The sequence below is a fragment of the Aulonocara stuartgranti genome (genome assembly GCF_965226115.1).
Source record: "Aulonocara stuartgranti genome assembly, chromosome: 15".
In the NCBI taxonomy this organism is placed as follows: domain Eukaryota; kingdom Metazoa; phylum Chordata; class Actinopteri; order Cichliformes; family Cichlidae; genus Aulonocara; species Aulonocara stuartgranti.
This window is the reverse complement of record NC_138951.1, coordinates 7041664-7061453: the sequence shown is the minus strand read 5'-3', so window position 1 is coordinate 7061453 and position 19790 is coordinate 7041664. Positions and strand designations below refer to the sequence as shown.

General features: G+C 40.9%; 2 protein-coding genes across 2 annotated transcripts; both read right to left on the bottom strand.

Annotated features, from left to right (window-relative positions):
- Window positions 1–11909: 11909 nt before the first annotated feature.
- Window positions 11910–15273, bottom strand: LOC309689394 (E3 ubiquitin-protein ligase rnf146-like). The gene is made up of 2 exons (XM_082505779.1): window positions 15030–15273; window positions 11910–14453 (listed from the first exon to the last, which is right to left on the bottom strand). Exon 2 carries the CDS (start codon window positions 14450–14452, stop codon window positions 13394–13396), a length of 1059 nt encoding a protein of 352 aa, XP_082361905.1. The 5' UTR covers window position 14453; window positions 15030–15273; the 3' UTR covers window positions 11910–13393.
- Window positions 15274–18027: 2754 nt separating this feature from the next.
- Window positions 18028–19243, bottom strand: cenpw (centromere protein W). Its single transcript, XM_082504523.1, has 3 exons — window positions 19071–19243; window positions 18877–18990; window positions 18028–18232 (listed from the first exon to the last, which is right to left on the bottom strand). Exons 1-3 carry the CDS (start codon window positions 19155–19157, stop codon window positions 18206–18208), a joined length of 228 nt encoding a protein of 75 aa, XP_082360649.1. The 5' UTR covers window positions 19158–19243; the 3' UTR covers window positions 18028–18205.
- Between the last annotated feature and the right edge of the window lie 547 nt (window positions 19244–19790).

Below are 19790 nucleotides of genomic sequence, written 5' to 3'. Positions count from 1 at the left end.
TTTTCTTGAAGGTGCATATCAGCTTTTGATAAAACATATTTATTTTTGCTCTACAGTTGTGCAGTTCAACATGGGTCTATGGCAGGGGTGTCAAACTCCAGGCCTCGAGGGCCGGTGTCCTGCAGGTTTTAGATCTCACCCAGGGTCAACACACCTGAATCAAATGATTAGTTCATTAACAGGCTTCTGGAGAACTTCAAGACATGTTGAGGAGGTAATTTAGCCATTTAAATCAGCTGTCTTGGATCAAGGACACATCTAAAACCTGCAGGACACCGGCCCTCGAGGCCTGGAGTTCGACACCTGTGGTCTATGGGGATTAACTTTTGGTCGCAGCCTCAAGTGGTCATTTGAGGAACTGCACCAATCTCAGGTTAAATTTAGCCAAAATTGATCCTTAATCACACATTGCATCAGCACAAACAGTCGATGTATCTACGCAGTGTTAACTGAATAGATACGTGCAGATTTCTACAGACTCTGGGTCAGTGGGTGTAAATTGTACTTACTAATACTACAACCTACTGGTGTGGAAGTGCAAAAGTAAAATTCAGTAGATTGATTTTGTGATAAATGATGGTCTCGATGTTTAATTTAAAGTGGAGTTATTTTGTTTTTGTTGTTGTTTTTTCTTCCCAGAAAGATGTATCAGTTATCTCTCAACATGACCACGTGTGGTACATGTTGTGTTTTCAGTGAGGAGCTTTTGTGGCCCCTAGAGTGTGTGTTAATTGGAGTAACATGTGTGTTTGTGCTCCATAATAAACTGTTGGCAGCACACAAACTGACACAACCTCTTGGCTTTGTTGGAGCAGTGATGCAGACAAATGTTAACAAGCTGATTAAACTGTGATGTGCTGACAGATATGCTGGACACACACACACACTGTCTGAAAAAGGATACCAAAGTATTGCACATTACAAAGATGCAAATTGAAACAGGTGCATGTGTGTAATGGTATTATGAGCTTGTCAGAAATCTAAGTTAGATTTTAAAGTAGTTTTGTAATCATTAATATCGCTGCTTTCCAGCTGTACAATGAAGTTCAGGCCCGCAGAGGAGCAAACGATATCGCCGCTGACAACCAGAAAAATGGCACCCCGTTGGAGTGTGGCCTGGGTCACCATGGCAATGGCCTTTTTGTGCCTGACCATCACAGAGAGAGCCACACTAGAGCTATAACTGTGCCACATCACTATAGTAACGGCTGCAGCTCCAGTGGGTACAGCTACCCTGTGTCTCATCAGAACGGCTACGGTTTCTGCCACGCCAACAGCGTCTCAGAGATTGGCGACCTGCTGCAGGATTATTTGGGGGCAGGGAAACAAATGGGCCGGAAGAACAATGGAGCTCGCCACGTGGTAAGTAGAGGAAATAAATTCTCTTATTTCCCTTCCATGTGCCTCATGTCGTTGGCATTTGCACGCCCGAAGGAACCCGATCAGTAAAAGTATAAGTAGGGCTTTGGTCAGGAGCATATTGATTACAGTTCCCTGTAAGTCTGCTTACACAGACAAGCTGCCAGATAGGGGCTAGTTTCACATTCTGTCCCTGTACCTGACAGCAGTGGAGAAGAAAGCCAACTTGCCAAGTGCAACATGAAAGTACAGTAGATAAGAATAGATTGAGCTATGCTATATCGAGTGGTGGGGTTCAGTTTTGGTAAAGATACAGTAAAGGGTACCTTGCCAATGATCTTCCAGCAAATATAACAGCACAGGGTGATACAGGGTTATTTTTATGTCACTTCTGATCTCTTTCAGCGCTTCAGTGACACAATCAAAGTGAGCCAGGACATCGCTGCATGCCAGGGTGAGATTGAAAGAGGATCTGGAGATAAAAGGTAAGAGGCTGTATGTGTTTTTCATCAACTCTTTATAGTCTGAGAGGATTTTTGTGCCTTGTTTTGAGTTATTTTCTCTGTGCCGAACCAGGCTTGGTAAAGAACAGTTTTTCGGCAGTTTCGAGGAGACTGAAAACAGAAAGAACAGAGTGTCTCACATGAGAAACTCCCCCTGCAGAGAGAGTTCCCCCAACAAAGAAAACTCAGCCAAGCCCCCTCTTGGACAAAGGGATGCTCCTGCGCAAGCACGCTCGCAACTCCAAGGGACTGCAGAATCTCCCGCTCTGGACAGGAAGTCCTTCAGTGCAGGTGTCATGGGTGACAGGAAATGCAGCAGCCCCTCTGTTCTCAGGAAGTTTGGAGCCATGCTGCAGGAGAATGAAGGTAAAATGCTGACAGAATCTGGAGTGGTTACCCATCGGGGGCAAGCTCCAGAAGGAAAGTGTCCCACTCCCAGCTGTCAGCGCAGAACTCTGGGAGCCGCTGCAGTCGCCGGCAGGTTGCCCACCCGCGTGCCTACCCAGAAGTGCCAAACGGATTCTGACGTGCTGACAGCAGAGATAGAGCCCAGCCAAGATCGGGGGTTAGCATTAGACCCTGGAAGGCAGAACTACAAGGATCAAAGAGGAGGGTACAGCAGTTCCAAAGGATCCCAGTCTGGTCCCCAGCAGTCTCAGAGGAGATCACAGGTGGCAGGGAGCCCAAAGATTAGACCCAGAGCTCACAGTGGGGCAGACAGAGATGGAGGACTGGCTCGAGAGAAATCAAGAAAGGCTACAGTGGAGCAAGCGGAGCCCAAAATGGAGCACAGGGTTTCAAGTGCTCCCTCTGTAATCCATAGGGGAATGTTATCAGGACAGGAGTCGACTCGTTATGGCCAGTTGAGGGATGAAGGACTCATTGAACTGCTGGACATGCTGGAGATCCAACACGAGTACAGCTCCAATCCCAGAACAGGATACAAACCCTACAGACAGGAGCCACAACAGGTAGGTAAATTTCTGCTTCTTTTTTTACTATAAATTTGATAAACCTGTAAAAAAAAAAAACTGTAGTACACCCTAACACGCGTACCACTGTGTTTGTAACCAGACAAACCAAGCTGAGTTGTCACCAGCCACGCCTAAGAAGAGCTTCTCTCGCCCTGCACGGCCGGCCAACCAGCGACCTCCTTCCAGATGGGCCAGCCGCACCCCTCCTGCCAGAATCACCGCCCCCTCAGGCCCAATCTACCGCCCACCAAGCCCACTCACTCACCCCCCTAGCCCCATGACCAGAACCCCAAGCCCTGCCATGAAGCACCGGCTTCTTATTTCTTACTCTCTTCCTACTGAGACCGTCATTATGTAATAGTTCCATTCGAACTGAGCTTGTTCCCTTCCTCTTTTTTTGTAAATAATTTCTATCAAACAAGAGCGCTTCGTTTTTGTTGTGAGATAAAACACATCCACTACATTCTCCAGTGCTGCTGTGGCTTTTAAATCCTTCTGTGCCTAAACTTTGCCAACACATCACCATATCGGCTTTGTTGTAATCCTGCATCGTATCTATAAACTTCTTTATTTTTTTTTGTATTGAATTTCAGGTGTTTTCTGTGTAACGTGACGAAGCATGCAGCCCTGTTTTGAGGGTGCATGCCCGTGTGTTTGATCCTTACGGCTGCTGTATTATCGACCGTTCTCCGTTCTTCCAGCGGCCACTCCTCTAACTGTCAACAACAGTGTGTTGTACTGTATCACATTGTCAAAATATATTTAAGATGTCGAAATAACAGCTGTGACAAATGACTATAATATGCCTTTAATGTCTTTTTTTCTTGGTAATAAATATGACAGTGCTTTGACATAAAGACTCGTCTCTCTCTGCGTTGAAGGACTGCATTGTCTCACTCCATTAATATTGGCTCATATTGCAGGACGTTGCCCGCTGATGCCTGCTGATATCCAATCACAGCATGCCAGTGAGATGGCAGCTCGTCCAGAGCTAGGCGGCTTTGCAACGTGACATAAGCTATTTGAAACAAGCTATGTGATTACTTCCAGCTTCCAGATTGGCATATGACACAGTTTTGATTTGTTGGGTTTAATCATGTTCTTAAAAAAAAAAAAAAAAGTGAAATGATGATGCTGTTAAGCACATAAACACCGTGCAGCGTCCGTTCAAGGGCAGTTACGTTACCTGCCGTTATCGGGATATTCAGCGTGCGGCACAGGCAGAGATGACGTCGCATGCTTTGTGTTTCTCACCTCATCATTCTCCCATCAACAACCTCTGGGGCACCTGACACCTGCTTTGGAGCAGAGGAAGGAAACACATTGACACACTCACAAGTTTACACACTGGCGCTGAAAGAACATTTGCATTGCATAAAAAAAGCATTCATATCACACAGTTTCTGCACCAACCAACATCATTTTTAGACGTATGCACATATGTTCGTGCCCTGCTATGCCTTTTGCCCCATTTTACAGGGTATTTGAAGTGTGAAATGTCATTTAAAAGCTGCATTGGTGCGTGGAAGACTCTTGGGCCTGTGTTTCATTTCATGCCTGTCACCCAACCTCTCAGTGCTATGTGGCACCTCAGACAGAAATAGCAAGCGTGACGTGTGTTTTGGTGCCAGAAATCTTATCCTGCTGTCTTTAGGAGTATAAATAAAGAGCAGGAAGGGGGTTTTGGCTCCTCTCTCTGTCTCCTTAGCTCTTTATCTTTTAGCTTATTTATCTCCTTTTCTGCCTCCTCAGGTAGAAATGCCTTTAGATTCTGGGTTTCAACTGCTCATCTGGGACATAATTTTGCCCCTCACTCATTTTCTTTTTTAAGTAATTTTATTTAGTGGTTTTTGGGTTCATTTGTGTGTGTCTGTGTGTATTTTGCTTTTTTAGGCACATTACAATAGTTCCCCTTATTATTCCTCTGTCTGGTATCAAAATTACATTTCTCTTCCTGTATCCCTGTTACAGCATTACTCATTGGTCTTCCCGCCTCTGCTTCCAGGTTCTTTGTGTGAGTAAATGACAGCCCGTCTTACAGGTTGGCGCCTCCACATGCTGCAAGATGCTGGCCATCTCTGCTACCCTCATCAGGCCCCCTACTAACTCGACCTCCCACCTGCATAAGCGAGCTTTTAAACAGGAAATCCGCACTAGAAAGTGTGAAAAAGCAGTGTTCTTTGCCATGTACGTCTTCTCCTTCTTCACCCTCCTAGTCCAGCCTGCTCCCCCTTTATCCCTGCCGCCCTGAATGAAAGACACTGCTATCAGACCGACACAGCATGGCAGAGCCTGGCACAACATGCTCTCCACCGGAAAGGCTATTCATGTGAGCAGAAGCAGACACATGCCAGTGGGGAGAAAGGAAGAGAACACAGGAGCAGACAGCTGAAGTGTCGCCTTGGCTTACTTGACGTCAGCAACCAAGTTAACATACCCAAGGGGGTTACGCCCACTAAAAGATACTTTTAGTTTTACATCATCACACCTCGGACAGCCTCTACTTTACGCAACTACTTTACGAGTTATGCAACTTTTATTATATGCTATAAAAGTGCAGTCCTGTCCAAACACATTCATTCATGACACATGTACAATGCTGAACTGCCCTTTTCAATGGTTTGCTATTGTGTACATGCGTGTGTGTGCTGAGATCCTGGGAGCAGCCCAGACAAGGCAGCACTTGTACCCCCTTAGAGAATCGAACCTGTGGCAGTGATTGCCAACATTTACATCTATCCTCACCTCTGTTAAGAGAAAACACGTGTATCAGTCTTTCAGACATTTATCCAGACTTGGACTGAGCGTAATCTTGGACTAAAAAGAAAAGGTAAAAGAAAAAAGGTTTTACAGACCAATTTACAACTGGTATAAATCAATGTCTGGAAAACTGAGTTTATTTTACAGGAGCAACTTATAGTTGTTTCATAGTTAATATTGCTTTATTCAAAAATAAATCCTGCTTGCTTTACAGCATATCACAGTCAGCCACGGTCATGTCATGATGCTCTTTAATGCAAGGTTGAAGACCATACAATAGAGAGAAAACATGAACAATCAGATGACCACATATGAGTAAATGCTTGGTGACAGTGGGAACAAAAAACTCCCTTTTAACAGGAAGAAACCTCCCGTAGCACCAGACTCAGGGAGGTGCAGCCATCTGCCACTACCAGTTGATGGTGAAGGTGTAATTAATAAAATTACAGATGTCTTCCTGATGGAACTGAGGCATCAATATTGTTAAAACACCTCTGTTTATCTTGCAGTCTCCAATCAGAACGTGGTTAAAATGATCTATGATATGCATAATTTGCACACACTCTCATTGCATTATATAGCTGGATTTCTCGTGTTAAAATTTAACAGACAAGAAATGTTTGCATGTCTCAAACAACAGGCATGTCTCTGTCCTCTCATTGGCATCCACCTGCCACTGCACACGTGAGCGCACAGCTGCAGAAACGAGCAGGGTTCGACTGACACCTGTTTTGTTCAGTCTTTTCAGACCTTTTGCGAAATGCTCTTTCAGAGATCTATGCGAACCTGAAATTTCTTGTCACACATTTGTAAATAAAGTTATCTTCTTGTCTCTCAAAGATATTGGGTGATAAGAATTCACACATTTTCAGCAGCTGCTGAACCTGCTCCTCTCGAATCCCTGTATCGGTAACACGTAAAAAATGGATTTCAAAGCTGCTGTACATCTCCCAGGAGTGTTGACAGCCTAAATTATGAATTTGAGGGTCAACTCTGTTAGGCCAGAGGTGTAATTTCAAATTCCACTGCTCCACGCTTCCATTTTGTGCTCCTTTTAACCATATGGCACAAAATGTCCCATTAGACTGGAGGTGGTGTCACAGTTTGTTCTGCTCTATCTTCGTCCACCTGTCCACACTGTCAGTGTGCCTGCATCTGTCCATTGAACCAGCCGTCTCAAATGCTAGATGATGAGTGCAGCAGTACAAGAGGTTGGACCATTAAGGACAGCCAGGGGGGAGCCTAAAGTGTTCTTGAAAATTCCAGAACCCTTCATTAAAATAGAATGGGGCCCAAATATCTCCCCTTTGAAAGATGACCCACGAGGGTCGTCTTTCAAAACAAGAGCGGGGCGCTCTCGTGGGATTAGCTGGTGTTGCTTGGCAGAGGTGACTATAGTGGTCCATTTATCGTGTGACAAATGACCAATTTTAATTTGGTGGTCAGCTGGGAGCGGCAACATGGCTGCAGGACTGGCCTGTGGCCCATTCATGTGCCCATGTTCGCGTCAGATAAATGTTCCTGGACATACACATCACCAAGGAATGTCATCTGTTTTGCAGGTACATGCACCTGGCTGCTGCTGTTGACTGCTGTAATGCATTGGTACAATGTTGTCATGGACTTTTTCCCCTGAAGAAAGATTCTCAACCAAGATTTTATGCTTCATGGCTCTGTCCATTGGCCCCTGATTTTGGTAAAATCGTTCTGTACCATTAGTGGAAAATGACACCAAAGCATGTTTCCAACCCTATGCTTGACTGTGGGGATGGTGATCTTTGGGTCATACTCAGCATTTCTAAAACCAAAGAGCCCAATTTTGATTCCATCTGATCACAGCACTTTCTTTCAAGCTCTTTCTGAATCATTTATTTGCTCACCTAAAAGCAGAGTGACCTTGCAGCCACTGGAAGATTCAGTCTATTGCAGTCTAGTGTATTATTAATGGCATTCTTGGTCACTGTGATCCCGAATGTCATTAGATCATTAACAAGCTACAGGGGAGTTTTAGAGTGTTCTGCCACCTTTCTCGTGATCATTCTCACCCCAGAAGGAACAATCTTGCATGGGAGATGAATTTATTTAAGTTTTATGAACTTTGTTAATGTGGATTTTTGGTTGATATTGTGTTTCTCTCCATTGAAATGAAACTTTTTTCATTTCATTTTTCATTTAATTTATTTAGAAAAGGGCAAACTTACAAATTCATTGGATGACCAAATAATTATTTCCCACACTGTATAAACTAGAGAGCAGCTAGATCTCTAAAGAACATTTCTTCCTGTGCAAAAGCTAATATCAGTACCTTAAACTGTCAGCTCAGTACTAACCTGTCTAGTTCTCCCTTTAGCCTTCATTTGGTAGCAAGTAGACACCAAATGGAAAATACAGTGTGCAATCACATTAAACTGTTTTTAGAAATGGAGAAGACTCATAATATAAACTTTACGATCTTCATAGTAATAATGTGATACGTCACTGTTATAAATGGTTCAGTAGCACTGGGCTTAGTGAGGCATGTTACTTGATAGGCTAATGGTGTTAGGTCGATGAGCGTTACAGTAGAAGTGAAGTCATTTTTGGCTCCTGCATGAGTGAGGTACCTTGTCTGTGAATCTCTGCATTATGGTTAGAAATACTGATGACCTACTGTGCATATATGCATAGACACATCATGCACAGCTGCAAGACAGAGGCCACATGCTAATGGTTCTTGTAACAGTCTAAACAGTGTACTAACATCTTTTATTCTCTTACAAAATAAACATTTTAATATTCAATAGAATTTGTATAAGAAAACCTGAGCCTGTATTTAATGGACTCAACCAATCCACCATGTTCAACAAAATAAGGTTAGAAACAATCCCCACAATAACAATGCTCCACTTTGGGCCTCAGGGTGGCGAGAGTGATGAGACTATTTGTGGATGTATTGGAGACAGGGTATGTATTTTATGTAGTGTGAAAAGTTAGGCTACAGAAGGCATTTGACCAGTATATGAGGTTCACGTGAGATCGTTAGAGGGCAGCTACGTGTCTGAAAACATATAGCAGGCTTGTCTCCCGTCTGTCTGCCTGCACTCAGCAATAGCCATATCATATAGTGCATGCCCAGACCAGAAGTAGCCATGGACTCTCATCATAGATGCAATGAGACTCACAGTCAGGTTTTAAAAAAAATAAATTCAGAAAGACATCTTTGTTTCTATGTCAACATCATGTCTGCTCTTCTTCATTTGTCCTTCATGCTATTTTCACGCTAATGTCACATCTCATCTTCCGCCCCAGCAGATGTTCCATCTAAACACAGTCTCTGTTTCTGTGTAAAAGCAAAAGAGCACAATGTAATATCCACGTTATTATTCATGTGCATCACATTAGTTGTTCAGTGATTATATTTATGATGTTTTGACTGTTGCACAACAACATATACAAAAATATATCAGTCAGAAAAGAATACACTGCTACAGTGGTGAGGTAATGCAAGTTTTTTTTAAGTACTTGACAGAGTTTAGCCTTCATGTGTAAATGAATGGAACACACACAAGACAAGTATCAGCTGTGTTCAGGTATAGATCTCCAAAAAATTGAAAGCTACTGAAATCAATATTTTCATAGAAACAATAGATCAAATTGCATGTAATGTAAATGCAACTGGTTGTGGTGACAAGCACCCATAGATATACTCCTGAGCTTGCGGAGCCTCTCGGTTCCAAGCAGGCGTTGTGTTTCAGTTATGTGGAAAACTGATTTACTGTATTGGTTTGGTTGTCGGCTACAGCTGGAAGGTATTTTTCAGAGAACAAGAAAATCATAAAACTCACCATAAACTACCTTCTCAGCAACACGTGATACTTTGGTGAATACTATTTTTTGCAATACACATAAAAGGGAAAAGAAAAGGAAATATACTGACCTCAGAAGGTGGTAAGGCCCAGTCTACCCATCAATCTGTCAATGTTACGCAGTATTTAAAGCTTTAATTTTGGGGGGTACATCTCTTGGCACCACAGGATTCAGGCACACTTTCTTGATATGCACTCAACTGTAGTGTTGTAGTGAGGCTCACTGCTATATTGATAACTGCACTGTTGCACTCAGGTCATTTCTTTCAGAAACTCTTTAGCTGGATCCCTGCACATTTTGCTGAACTGCACCTCCACAGCTTGAAGATTATTGGTGATGCAACTCCTGGCAAAAATTTGCAGTCACCACAATTGGAGGATGTTCAGTCAAGATAGCGATATTAAAAATTAGTACTTTAGCTCAGGTTGAGCGGTTTGTAGGAATGTTAGAGAGGCATCCTGAGATGGTTTGGACAGTGGATATACTGGGCAAAGGATGATGAAAAGATTCATGGATGCAGTGAAGGAGGACACGCAGAAGGTCGGTGTGACAGAATAGGAAGCTAGGAATGGGGTGACATGGAGGTAGATGATATGTGAACAACTATTATATATAATTATTTTAATTAATGGAATATTTCTGTCCAGATCCAAAGTTAAACCATTATCAACAAAACCAGAAAAACATCAAAGCCTGACATCCCTGGTTGACGTATGGGCTTTACTAATAAAAGCAATTTTCTCAATCAAACCGAGTCCAACTTTCTCAAAGAGCAGTTGATGGATAAACTTGGAGCCAGAATGGATGTTTTTGGGGTTTTTTAATCAGATTAAAATCTTCAGCCAATACGAATTTATGATTAACTTCTGAACATTCACAGGCCATGCTTCATTTTCATTGTTTTCTGGTTTTCATTTGATCACATTTCTTACAGTTCTGTCAAAACGCCAATGTTTCATGAAGTCAGAATGTCCAGCATTTGAATACAAAAATGTTTTTGTCATATTGGCTTTGTTTATTTCATAAAGTCAAACAGCTAAATGAACATCCTCTAAGTGTGGCGATTCCATATTTTTCTTGTATTTCTTTAGTGCTAAGCATTGCCAGAAACAGAATGGAGCCTGCCAACACATATGAATGGCAAGTCATTTGTATTCCAATCAGGGTATCCTCTATCTGGCTTATTTGCCATAAAGGCCCGTATGATGGTGGTTATCTATGAGCAGGTTTTCCTGTCTCTGCAGAGGACTCCTGAAGCCCTTTTAGAGTGACAGCTAGTTCTTGCTCACCTCCTGAAACAAAACACACCTTACATAGTCACTTATCATGGTCAGAAGTTTGTTTTGTTTAACTGTTAACATGACTAAAAACTACAAACTGAGTGTTAAGTTTTTACCCATTTACAACTCGATAAAGTATACAAAATTGTGTTTGAATGCTTTCTAAAACTGCTGAAAGAATGAAGATGTTCTTTTTTCAAAAACAAAACAAAATTGCATTCACTTATTTTCCAGGCTGCAGATGAAAATTATTTTACCCAGGAACAGAAACACGACATCTGGCCACCATCGCCACTGACTAAAGAGTGCACACAGCTTTGTGAAAGCTCTGAAAAGACACAGACAAAGTCTGGCCCACAGAGCCATGTTTCTAATTCAAGTCACAGTCCAACTGCACGCATCAAGCCTGCAGTTTTCTTCACTTGGCAAATGCTGCAGCTCAGCGGCTTTGGTGGGGTTTCAGAGCATCATATAAATAAATCCAAAGGGCAGAAGGGTCCGGAGCCCAGTGTTTAAGTCACAGCCTTTAGTGATGCATACAGACTAATGCGTCAAACCAAAGCAAATGTGAGCAAGACTTTGATGGAGATACAGTGGGAGTGCAGTGGTGTTAACTGTTAGTCTGTTTGTACCTTTTAAAGGCTGTGAATAAGTTGATGTTTTGGATTGGATCAGCTCCATTTTACTGAAAAATGTGCAGAGAACCCAGAATTTATACAAATAAATTTACATGTTGCTCATGGATTATAGAAAAGGCAGTAATGATTTTAAACACACAAACTGAATATTTCTGTCCACTTAAGATTCGTAATCATTTAAGAACAAATAAATGTTAAATAAAAACTCAAGTATTCACTTTGACACAAACTGCAGCTGAATTCAGCAACTTTCCAGTACAATGTATGCTTGAGTTAGTAATTCCAATGTTAAAAATGTTATTATTCACAATAGGCACAAAAATACTCTTAGTTGCATCACGGGCAAGGTTTCAACCACCCAGTCTGTATGGAGCTGCTTAAGGGTTTCAGAAATCTGAGCAACACCTCCATCTTGTGGACTCTTGAAACATTAAATCCAGGACACTCCTTGCAAGCAAGTCCATGGATCAGAGCTTCCAGTCATCCCACAATCCTCTAATGCACTGAATTACATATTCATCCATCATAAATGAAAATCAACACACCCCATTATGTGACTTTAAATCACAGATAAACAATTTTAATAACTTGACAAAAACACCACAAGGGAAACATTCAGACTTCAGTAAGACAGGTACAGCAAAAACTTAAAAGCTGAAGCAAGAACATGGGGAGGGAAGGCGTCGTGAGGGTGACAAAGCTTGTGAGGACAGTGTGAGCTCATTCAAGTACACGTCAATGCCAAAGCTTTGATAGTAGCCCTGTGACAAGAAATAGAAATCCAAATGTGTCTCTCTACATATATAACCCAACACTTTCCAGTGGTTCTGCCAATAGCTTTTCAACACCCAACAGTGCTCACAACAAAAAAAAAAAAAACACATCATTATTAAATAAGACTATCACACCAAACCAGGGGGGGAAATGGCCTCCCTCCTCTAATACACACGCGCGCGCACGCGCACGCGCACACACACACACACACACACACACACACACAATCTCAAATTTAAATAGCTAATAATTAGATCCTGATTAAGCTTTAAAAATAAAAAAACCTAATCATCACAGCAAGGAAGCAGTTTCAATCCTCTGTAACTTTTGCTACATTTTAGGCTTGATTTTTAAACCATCACTCTAAAAATGGAGAAAAGAGGAAAAAACATTTAGATATACATAAATCAGCCACATTAACAATGAGCTCATAAAATTGGTAAATAGAGAATCACTGAATTTCAAAAGGGCTGTATTACACTGTCACATCTTATGATAAGGCAGTGAGCTTATGGTAGTTTATAGACTGGATAGCTTTCTAAAGCACGTCACTTTTTTGTTTTAGGAACAAGCCTGCTGTTGCATAACCACTGAGCCATGAACTGCAAACTGTTTACGACTATAACAACGACCTTAAAAAAAAATTATATTCCTTTCTAAGGTTTTAGTTGTTTCTGCTCATGAGAGAGTACAACAAAGGTAACATGAAACATCAACCTATATCAGAGGTGTTATGATGATGTTAGCTATTACATTATCCCACACGTAGCAATTTCATATAATGTCTATGTAAAAATGTTAATTTGCTTCAGGTGACATGAACTGGGGAAAGTATGCAAGTCTGCAAGCTAAATTACTTGCATTACAACTTCAGTGGAAATTTTGCTAAGAGTCATAAAATGGATTCTCTAAACTCTCTCAAAACTGGAGGACCTGATTCCAGCTACTGCCTGTAATCCTTCTTCTCGCTTTTACTACTCTCTATATTTTCATGAATTTGGTCTGAACACAGCTCAACAGACACAGGGCCACCGACAGAATGAAGTTTACATTAAAGTGGAGGGAGAATTTTAATTATTCCAACAATAATTTCAGGATAATGTTTGGCACATCAGTCAACAGGTTAATCACCCAGTGACACAGGCAACAACACATTCAAAAGGTATTGCTCTATCCATGGGATCTTTTAAAGATGCATACTGGTTTTTAAACTTTTTTGCTGAACTGATGAGAGTTTGAGAACTTTTCAAATGTTCCAGTCACACTTCTGTCACAGTGCACTGCCCATCAGGACTACGTGAACGGAGACTGAGTGTAGAACTAGAAGGCCTGCCCCTTGGAGGGACTCTGGTTGGCTGGATCTCTCTTAGCGGCCTCTGCCTATGTCTTCTTCGTGCCACTGATTCTTCTCGATCTCTCTCGCACTTCTTCTCGTCCTCACTCTCACTGTTGCCAGATGCAGATTCATACATCTGAAGCTCGTCATCTCCTTCCACCTCTTCACCCTCAGGCTGGCTGATTAGAAGCTGAGAAAAAGATGCCTCCAGGGTCGAAGGTGACAGAGGACTGGTGAGATGATGACGCCCCAGGAGTGTTTGAGGTCTAACAGGGGGACAAGACACAATAACCGGAAAGGAAGACTGCGATTGGCCAGCAGAGTCCGATCCATGAGCTGAGCTGACACGCTCTGTTGCTGCCGGAGCAATGACAGGTAAAGCAGGAACAGGGGTAGGTTCAGGGTCTAACCTTAATCCCGCCACCCCCTTTTTAGGAATATCTAGAATGTCCCTCTTTATCTTGCGCCTGCGACCATGCTCATTTCTGCGGTACTGGACCATGTTTTCCAGATCAGCCACATAAAGAAACCCCGCAATCAGCATCTCTGTGCTCTTTCTGCCCTTGGCGAAGGCCTCCTCTAGCTCTCGGCTTGTCCTCTCATCGTACTGCCACCAACCGTTGCGTCCTTCATAGTACCATGCATAGTCTCCGCAGGATTCACCTCCTACTCCCCCGCTTCGGCTCAACCCAGAAGCCGCTGCCTTCAGTTCTTCAGGTGACAGGAGAACAGGCCGCTCCAGGAAGTCCTCAGGGATTTCCTGTCGGCAGAGAGCACAGCGCTTGCTATGCCAGGAGGCACCTTTCACGCACAGGAAGCAGAAGACATGGCAGCACGGGAGGCGTACAGGATGGACGCAGCTCTGCAGGCAGATGGCGCACTCCGGGGTAGTGCTGGTGGAGGCAGCATCCCCCACTTCCTCAATGAGCTTGGAAGGTCGCAGGGCGTTTGCTGAGAGGTCCACTTCTCCACAGCCTGCCATGCTGCAGGGAGAGAGTCACAGCACAGCAAATGGGACATGCATGCTACAAGCTAAACAGATTTAGTGACTCACTGACAAAAACATGGGAATGCAGCCCAAGTTAGCATACACTGCACTGCTCTGCTGACACTTCTGGGAACGCCCTCGTTCGCATATAGCACAAAACTGTTTTCAGGGCAAATATCCCCCTTTGAACATTACTTCCCAAATAACTGTAGCTTTGAAAGCCTAAATATTACAAACAACAGACAGGCCAGCATACTTCTCGTGACTTTATCGGTCTGCAAATAGAACAACAAAGGCCTCTCTGTTTGGCAGAGCTAATGTAGCCACCCAGCTAGGCTACTGTTGTGCTAACGTTAGCTTTTCAGCCCCAAGTTGTATAAACAGATATTAAACTACTTGTCATAATGTTAAACTCTGGCATTGCTTTTGTGGCTGTAACCAATCTACAGTCGAATAAGTTAAATCATTCATTCAGCCAAAGTTGGCCTGCTAGCTCCAGCAGTGCATGTAGCTAGCCTGCTAGCTGTCAGTGTGTCTCCGGGCTGCTAAAGTGGCCTATAAATACACTCACCTGAACTCGGGATACCTCGAGAAGCGTCCTCAGCTGAAGGCCAGGTTGAGATATTTCCACAGCTGCATTTATATTTGGTTATGAAGTTATGTATGACAGGAAACGACTGTGTTGCTACGTTAGTTGAGCTCTGTGCCCTGCCCAGCTAACTTCAGTACTGCTGGATGTGCTGCAAACACTTTCCAGCGGTGATACATATGTTGTGTAGATCTGGTGTGTGTGGCTGCACAAAGTAGGTAAAAAAGGAGTGTATTTCACAGTAAAAGGAGGGCTTCATTAAACCTGTTATGGTTTAGTATGTTGTACACCATAAAAAAGAACTAACTTTATTTAATTTTTTTAAATAACTGCGATTTACTTAAGAAAAACAAATAATAAACCGTAAAAAAACAAACATTTGTCCTACTCAGGTATAATATTTTCACTTTTAATTAGACATTGTAGTTACTGTGTGTTGTGCTTGGCGCAACCCTGTTACCAGAACTCTAAAAAACTGAACCCAGAGTTAAAAAACTATTGTTTGATAAATTCTTACTCATCAAGTTAAAGATATACATGGTCATACTGAATACTCATTCCCTATGGTGTTAACACCCAGCTCAAACACATTTTTAAAGAAATAATCAAAAAAGTAATTTGCATATATGCCTTTAAATTTGCATAATATTTGCTACAGCTTTTGTCTTAAAAATGTCTTTATTTAGGTTTACCAGGCAAAGAAAAAAAATCACACTAATGAAGCCTCAAAAAGTCATGTCTCAAATATAATGCACTTGGCATCAAGGGGTTAAAATATGTTGAAAAAAAAGTTAAAAATAAATATGTTTAGAAAAAGGTTTAATATGGTTCACATTTTGTCTGAGCCCAAATGTCATTTATACAACAAGTGCATGTTTTAATATTTTGTGCAGGGATTAGTTTCACATTTATCAGTGGCACAGAAAATGTCCTGCAGCAGTAGAATGGCAGTGATTCTATAACATTTTCATGCAGTTGCTACATCTGGTGATTATATTTGCTATATTATTTAGCAAATACAATCAAATTATCTGAACTTTATTATCTGTGTTAACAGTTCAGTAGGAAAGCGGTGAAATTTTTGCACAGGAATGAGAGATAGACACACAGGATGACAAAATTACAAACTGTAAATATAAACCAATCAGCAGCAACGTTAGGATTAAAACCACTGGCATAATAGAAGATCCTTAGGGTCATGTTTGAGTCTCTTTTGTTGTCAGGGAGATCCATGGCGGGTGGGAGTTGGTGTTGGTTTTGTGGCTTATCTCAGTGCATGGAGAACCTTGAAGTGTTTAAGGAATCCACAGCACTGGTGCATCTTTTTGTATGCATTAAACATTTTGCATTTCTCAGCCATTTTGAGCTTCTAACAAGCACAAACACAAAGTTTTCATCATTAAATGTGAAAGTATAATTTGCCCCATACTTGCCCCAGGCTCTTGTGTTGATTTTAGTCCCCAAAAGAGTAGTGTTCGAGTGAGGCATAAACTGAAGCACAGATGAACCTTGGAAATTAATAGCTAACATACAAGCATGTCCAGATGAAGATGTACACAAGCACTTTAATAAAGTTAGTCATATCCATCCACTTCAGTCATAACTGTCGGGCTGTATAGAAAAATCTGGCTTCTTTTAGATGAAAGAGTTTCTACTTGTTTTTAAATTAGAAGACATTAGTGCATAAATTCAACAACGGATGCTAAAGATGGAGCTGCAAGGCAGGAGGGGAAAATGTGCACACCTCATGTGCACATCTATGCAGAACATTTAAAAAGGAAATACATTGATGAACTTTCATGGTGCTATCACTTACTTTGTTTTTCTCTACCCTTTCCAGCTTTTGTTTGTTTGTTTATTTACTGTGTGTTATTTATGCTTTAAGGGCTGATTTATAGAACATTTCTATCCCAAAATTGTGGAAAAGTGATTAATTTCTTATTGTATCTTGTAATTGTTTGTTTACTTGCTTGCTTGCTTCTTTATTGGAAATGTATGCACATTTGTGCGTTTTTACACATAAGATACCTCATTTGTAGAGGTAAAAAGAATAGTTAAAATTAAAAGAAAAACAGAAAAACTGTAATATAAAAACAAACAAACAAACCAAACAGATTTTTTTTTGTGACAGGTGAACACACCTATCAGGACATACTTTTCTACATACATTTACAAATGTATGTATAAATATATATCTCCATATCTAGGGTAATATAACAAAGATAATAAAACATGATAAATTAACATGTCTTTTGCCTCATACATGAACAAAGTTGGTTATAATTAAGTTTATGTAAATGAGGCAAAATAAGTAGCCCCATATTTGGAGTATAAATCAGCCCATTCCAACTCATTTTTTCAAAAATGCTTAATTCCCACCCCTGACTCTTGGTTGTTGGGTGTTATGTAGATGACTTTGAACCCCCTCCCCCGCTACATCTGCTGTCAGGGTGCCGGTTGAGCAAACATGACACTCTTTTCATTAGTAACTTAGCAGATACTGTAAAAGAACAATCAGGCACTTTTACGACTTCAACCTTTTGGCTCACTATGAGGAACCCTGTAGTGACGTGGAACCAGTAGGATATCACTTCATCACACTAACACATGTAGTGTGAAGAAGTGAGGAATTTGAAGAATCATGGGATATAATGGGAGAACAAAACAGATTCGAGAGAGCTCATCTGCACACATACAGCTTTTTAAAACCTTATTTTGGGATCAAGTCAGCAAACTTAATCAGGTCTTATCAGGACTGACTGGTGATTATGTATATGCAGGTTTGATGAATCACTGGCCACTGAAATTTAACTACATTTAGGTAGGGAGTGATTTAATTTGGCTTCCAAATGAATGCCCAAATAACTGCCTGCAGGCATTTCAATGTGGACTTTCTAAAAGAATTTGATCCCAAATGTTTTCAGATAAGAATAACAATTATTTTCTATATTTTAAGTTGTCATACATAAATTAGGCAGTGTAAAATTCATGAATGTTTAATACAGAACAATGAAAGGACAGTGTTTACTTGCACGGAAATACAATTTAAAAAAAAAACTCAAAAAAGGAATTTCAGATCAAAACAAGACATTAAAAATATGAAAGAATATTGCCACTGCCTTCCAAAATAATCTTTATGATGCTCTTCACCGTCTTCATCATCCTCTCGCCTTTTTCAATACTTTCTGTAAAGAAAGAACGGAAATATTTTAGAGTGAGCTCAATTTGACACAACACTGAAATTTCTAACTTCTGTACAGTACGTTTAAAATATCTTTAATAATATGAAGAAGAAGTGCCAGCATACTGAGGGAATAAAATTATGTCTGTTTTATGTAGTTTCAATTACAATGATTAAAAGAAAAACTTCGTAATGTAACAAGATGATAGCTGTTATTATTTTACAGTAGCAGAAACTACCTAGCGTGGAGCAATTCTTTAAAAGTCTTTGAAATGTTAACATGTGATTTGATTGTGTGTGCAGAGAAATAATGTTTGTTTGTTTATTTTAATATTAAATAATGTGTATTTTCTGCTGTAAGGGCTGATTTATGTATATAAGTTATTCAATCAAGACCCCTCCAATAAGGGAAAAAAACGTAGTTTACTCTTTTACATTTAGTGCTTTACAGTTATATACAGTGATGGAAATATTGAAAATAATTCAATCTCTAATTTTAAGGTTGTTTAGTTAAACGGAGAGACAGAACCAAACGATTAATCGGGAATCAATAGATTAACTAATGATTTACTAATGAATAGTAAATCTCTAATCACTGGTTGGTTACATGATTGTGTTGTTAATGCAGTTATGTGAACATAAACCGACCTTGGAGACTGCCCTGACGTGCTGAGCTCTGATCGTCGCAGATTTCTCCTCAAACGCTTTGGCCTTCGCCTCTTCAGCCAGGCTGTTCAGGAACAGCAGTGTCAGCAGTTCGATCTGAGCACACAGGAGCAAAAACCAGCTGTTATTTAGCGTCGCTCATCTACCGGTCAGCTGCGGACAAAGCGATAGCCTACCATCGCCTCTGACGCCGGCCTCACGTTTATGTTGCCCTTCGCCTTCGTTTTAATTGTACTTTTCAGTCTGGGCGCTTTGTTCAACATGTCGATGAAGTTTCTCTGTGAAACAAGAAAGGAACACCCCACGAAAAACGTTTGTTTATGTTTTCTAATCTCCCGCTTTGTTGACTTCCGGTGTAGATTCTTCTTCGTGGTCTTATAAGCCGTTTGCCTCCTTGCTTGTTTCATCCGCGCCATCTAGAGTTTTGTACTCATTACTGCGCAAAGCAGTAAATGCTTTCTCACCTTGTATTAACATACCAAAACATAAATAAATAAATAGATAGATAAATAAATAAAAATGCAGAAGATTTAAGGCAAACATGACAAAATATTAGGGTTGAAACTTAGATAAAAGTAAAAGTAACATGCACATGCAGGAAATCTTATAATTTGATGTTCACCTGTCACAATTTTTTTACCTCTACAAATTAGGTATCTTCTGTGTAAAAGCGCACAAATGTGGATACATTCTGAATAAAGAATCGATCAAGCAAGCAAGCAAACAAACAATTAAAAGATATCATAAGAAATGAATCACTTTTCCACCAATTTTGGGATACAAATCAGCCCTTACAGCATAAGTAGCACATTATTTAACAGTAAATAAACAAACAAACAAAAGATGGAAAGGGTAAAGAAAAACAAACTAAGTGATAGCACTTTGAAGGTTCATCA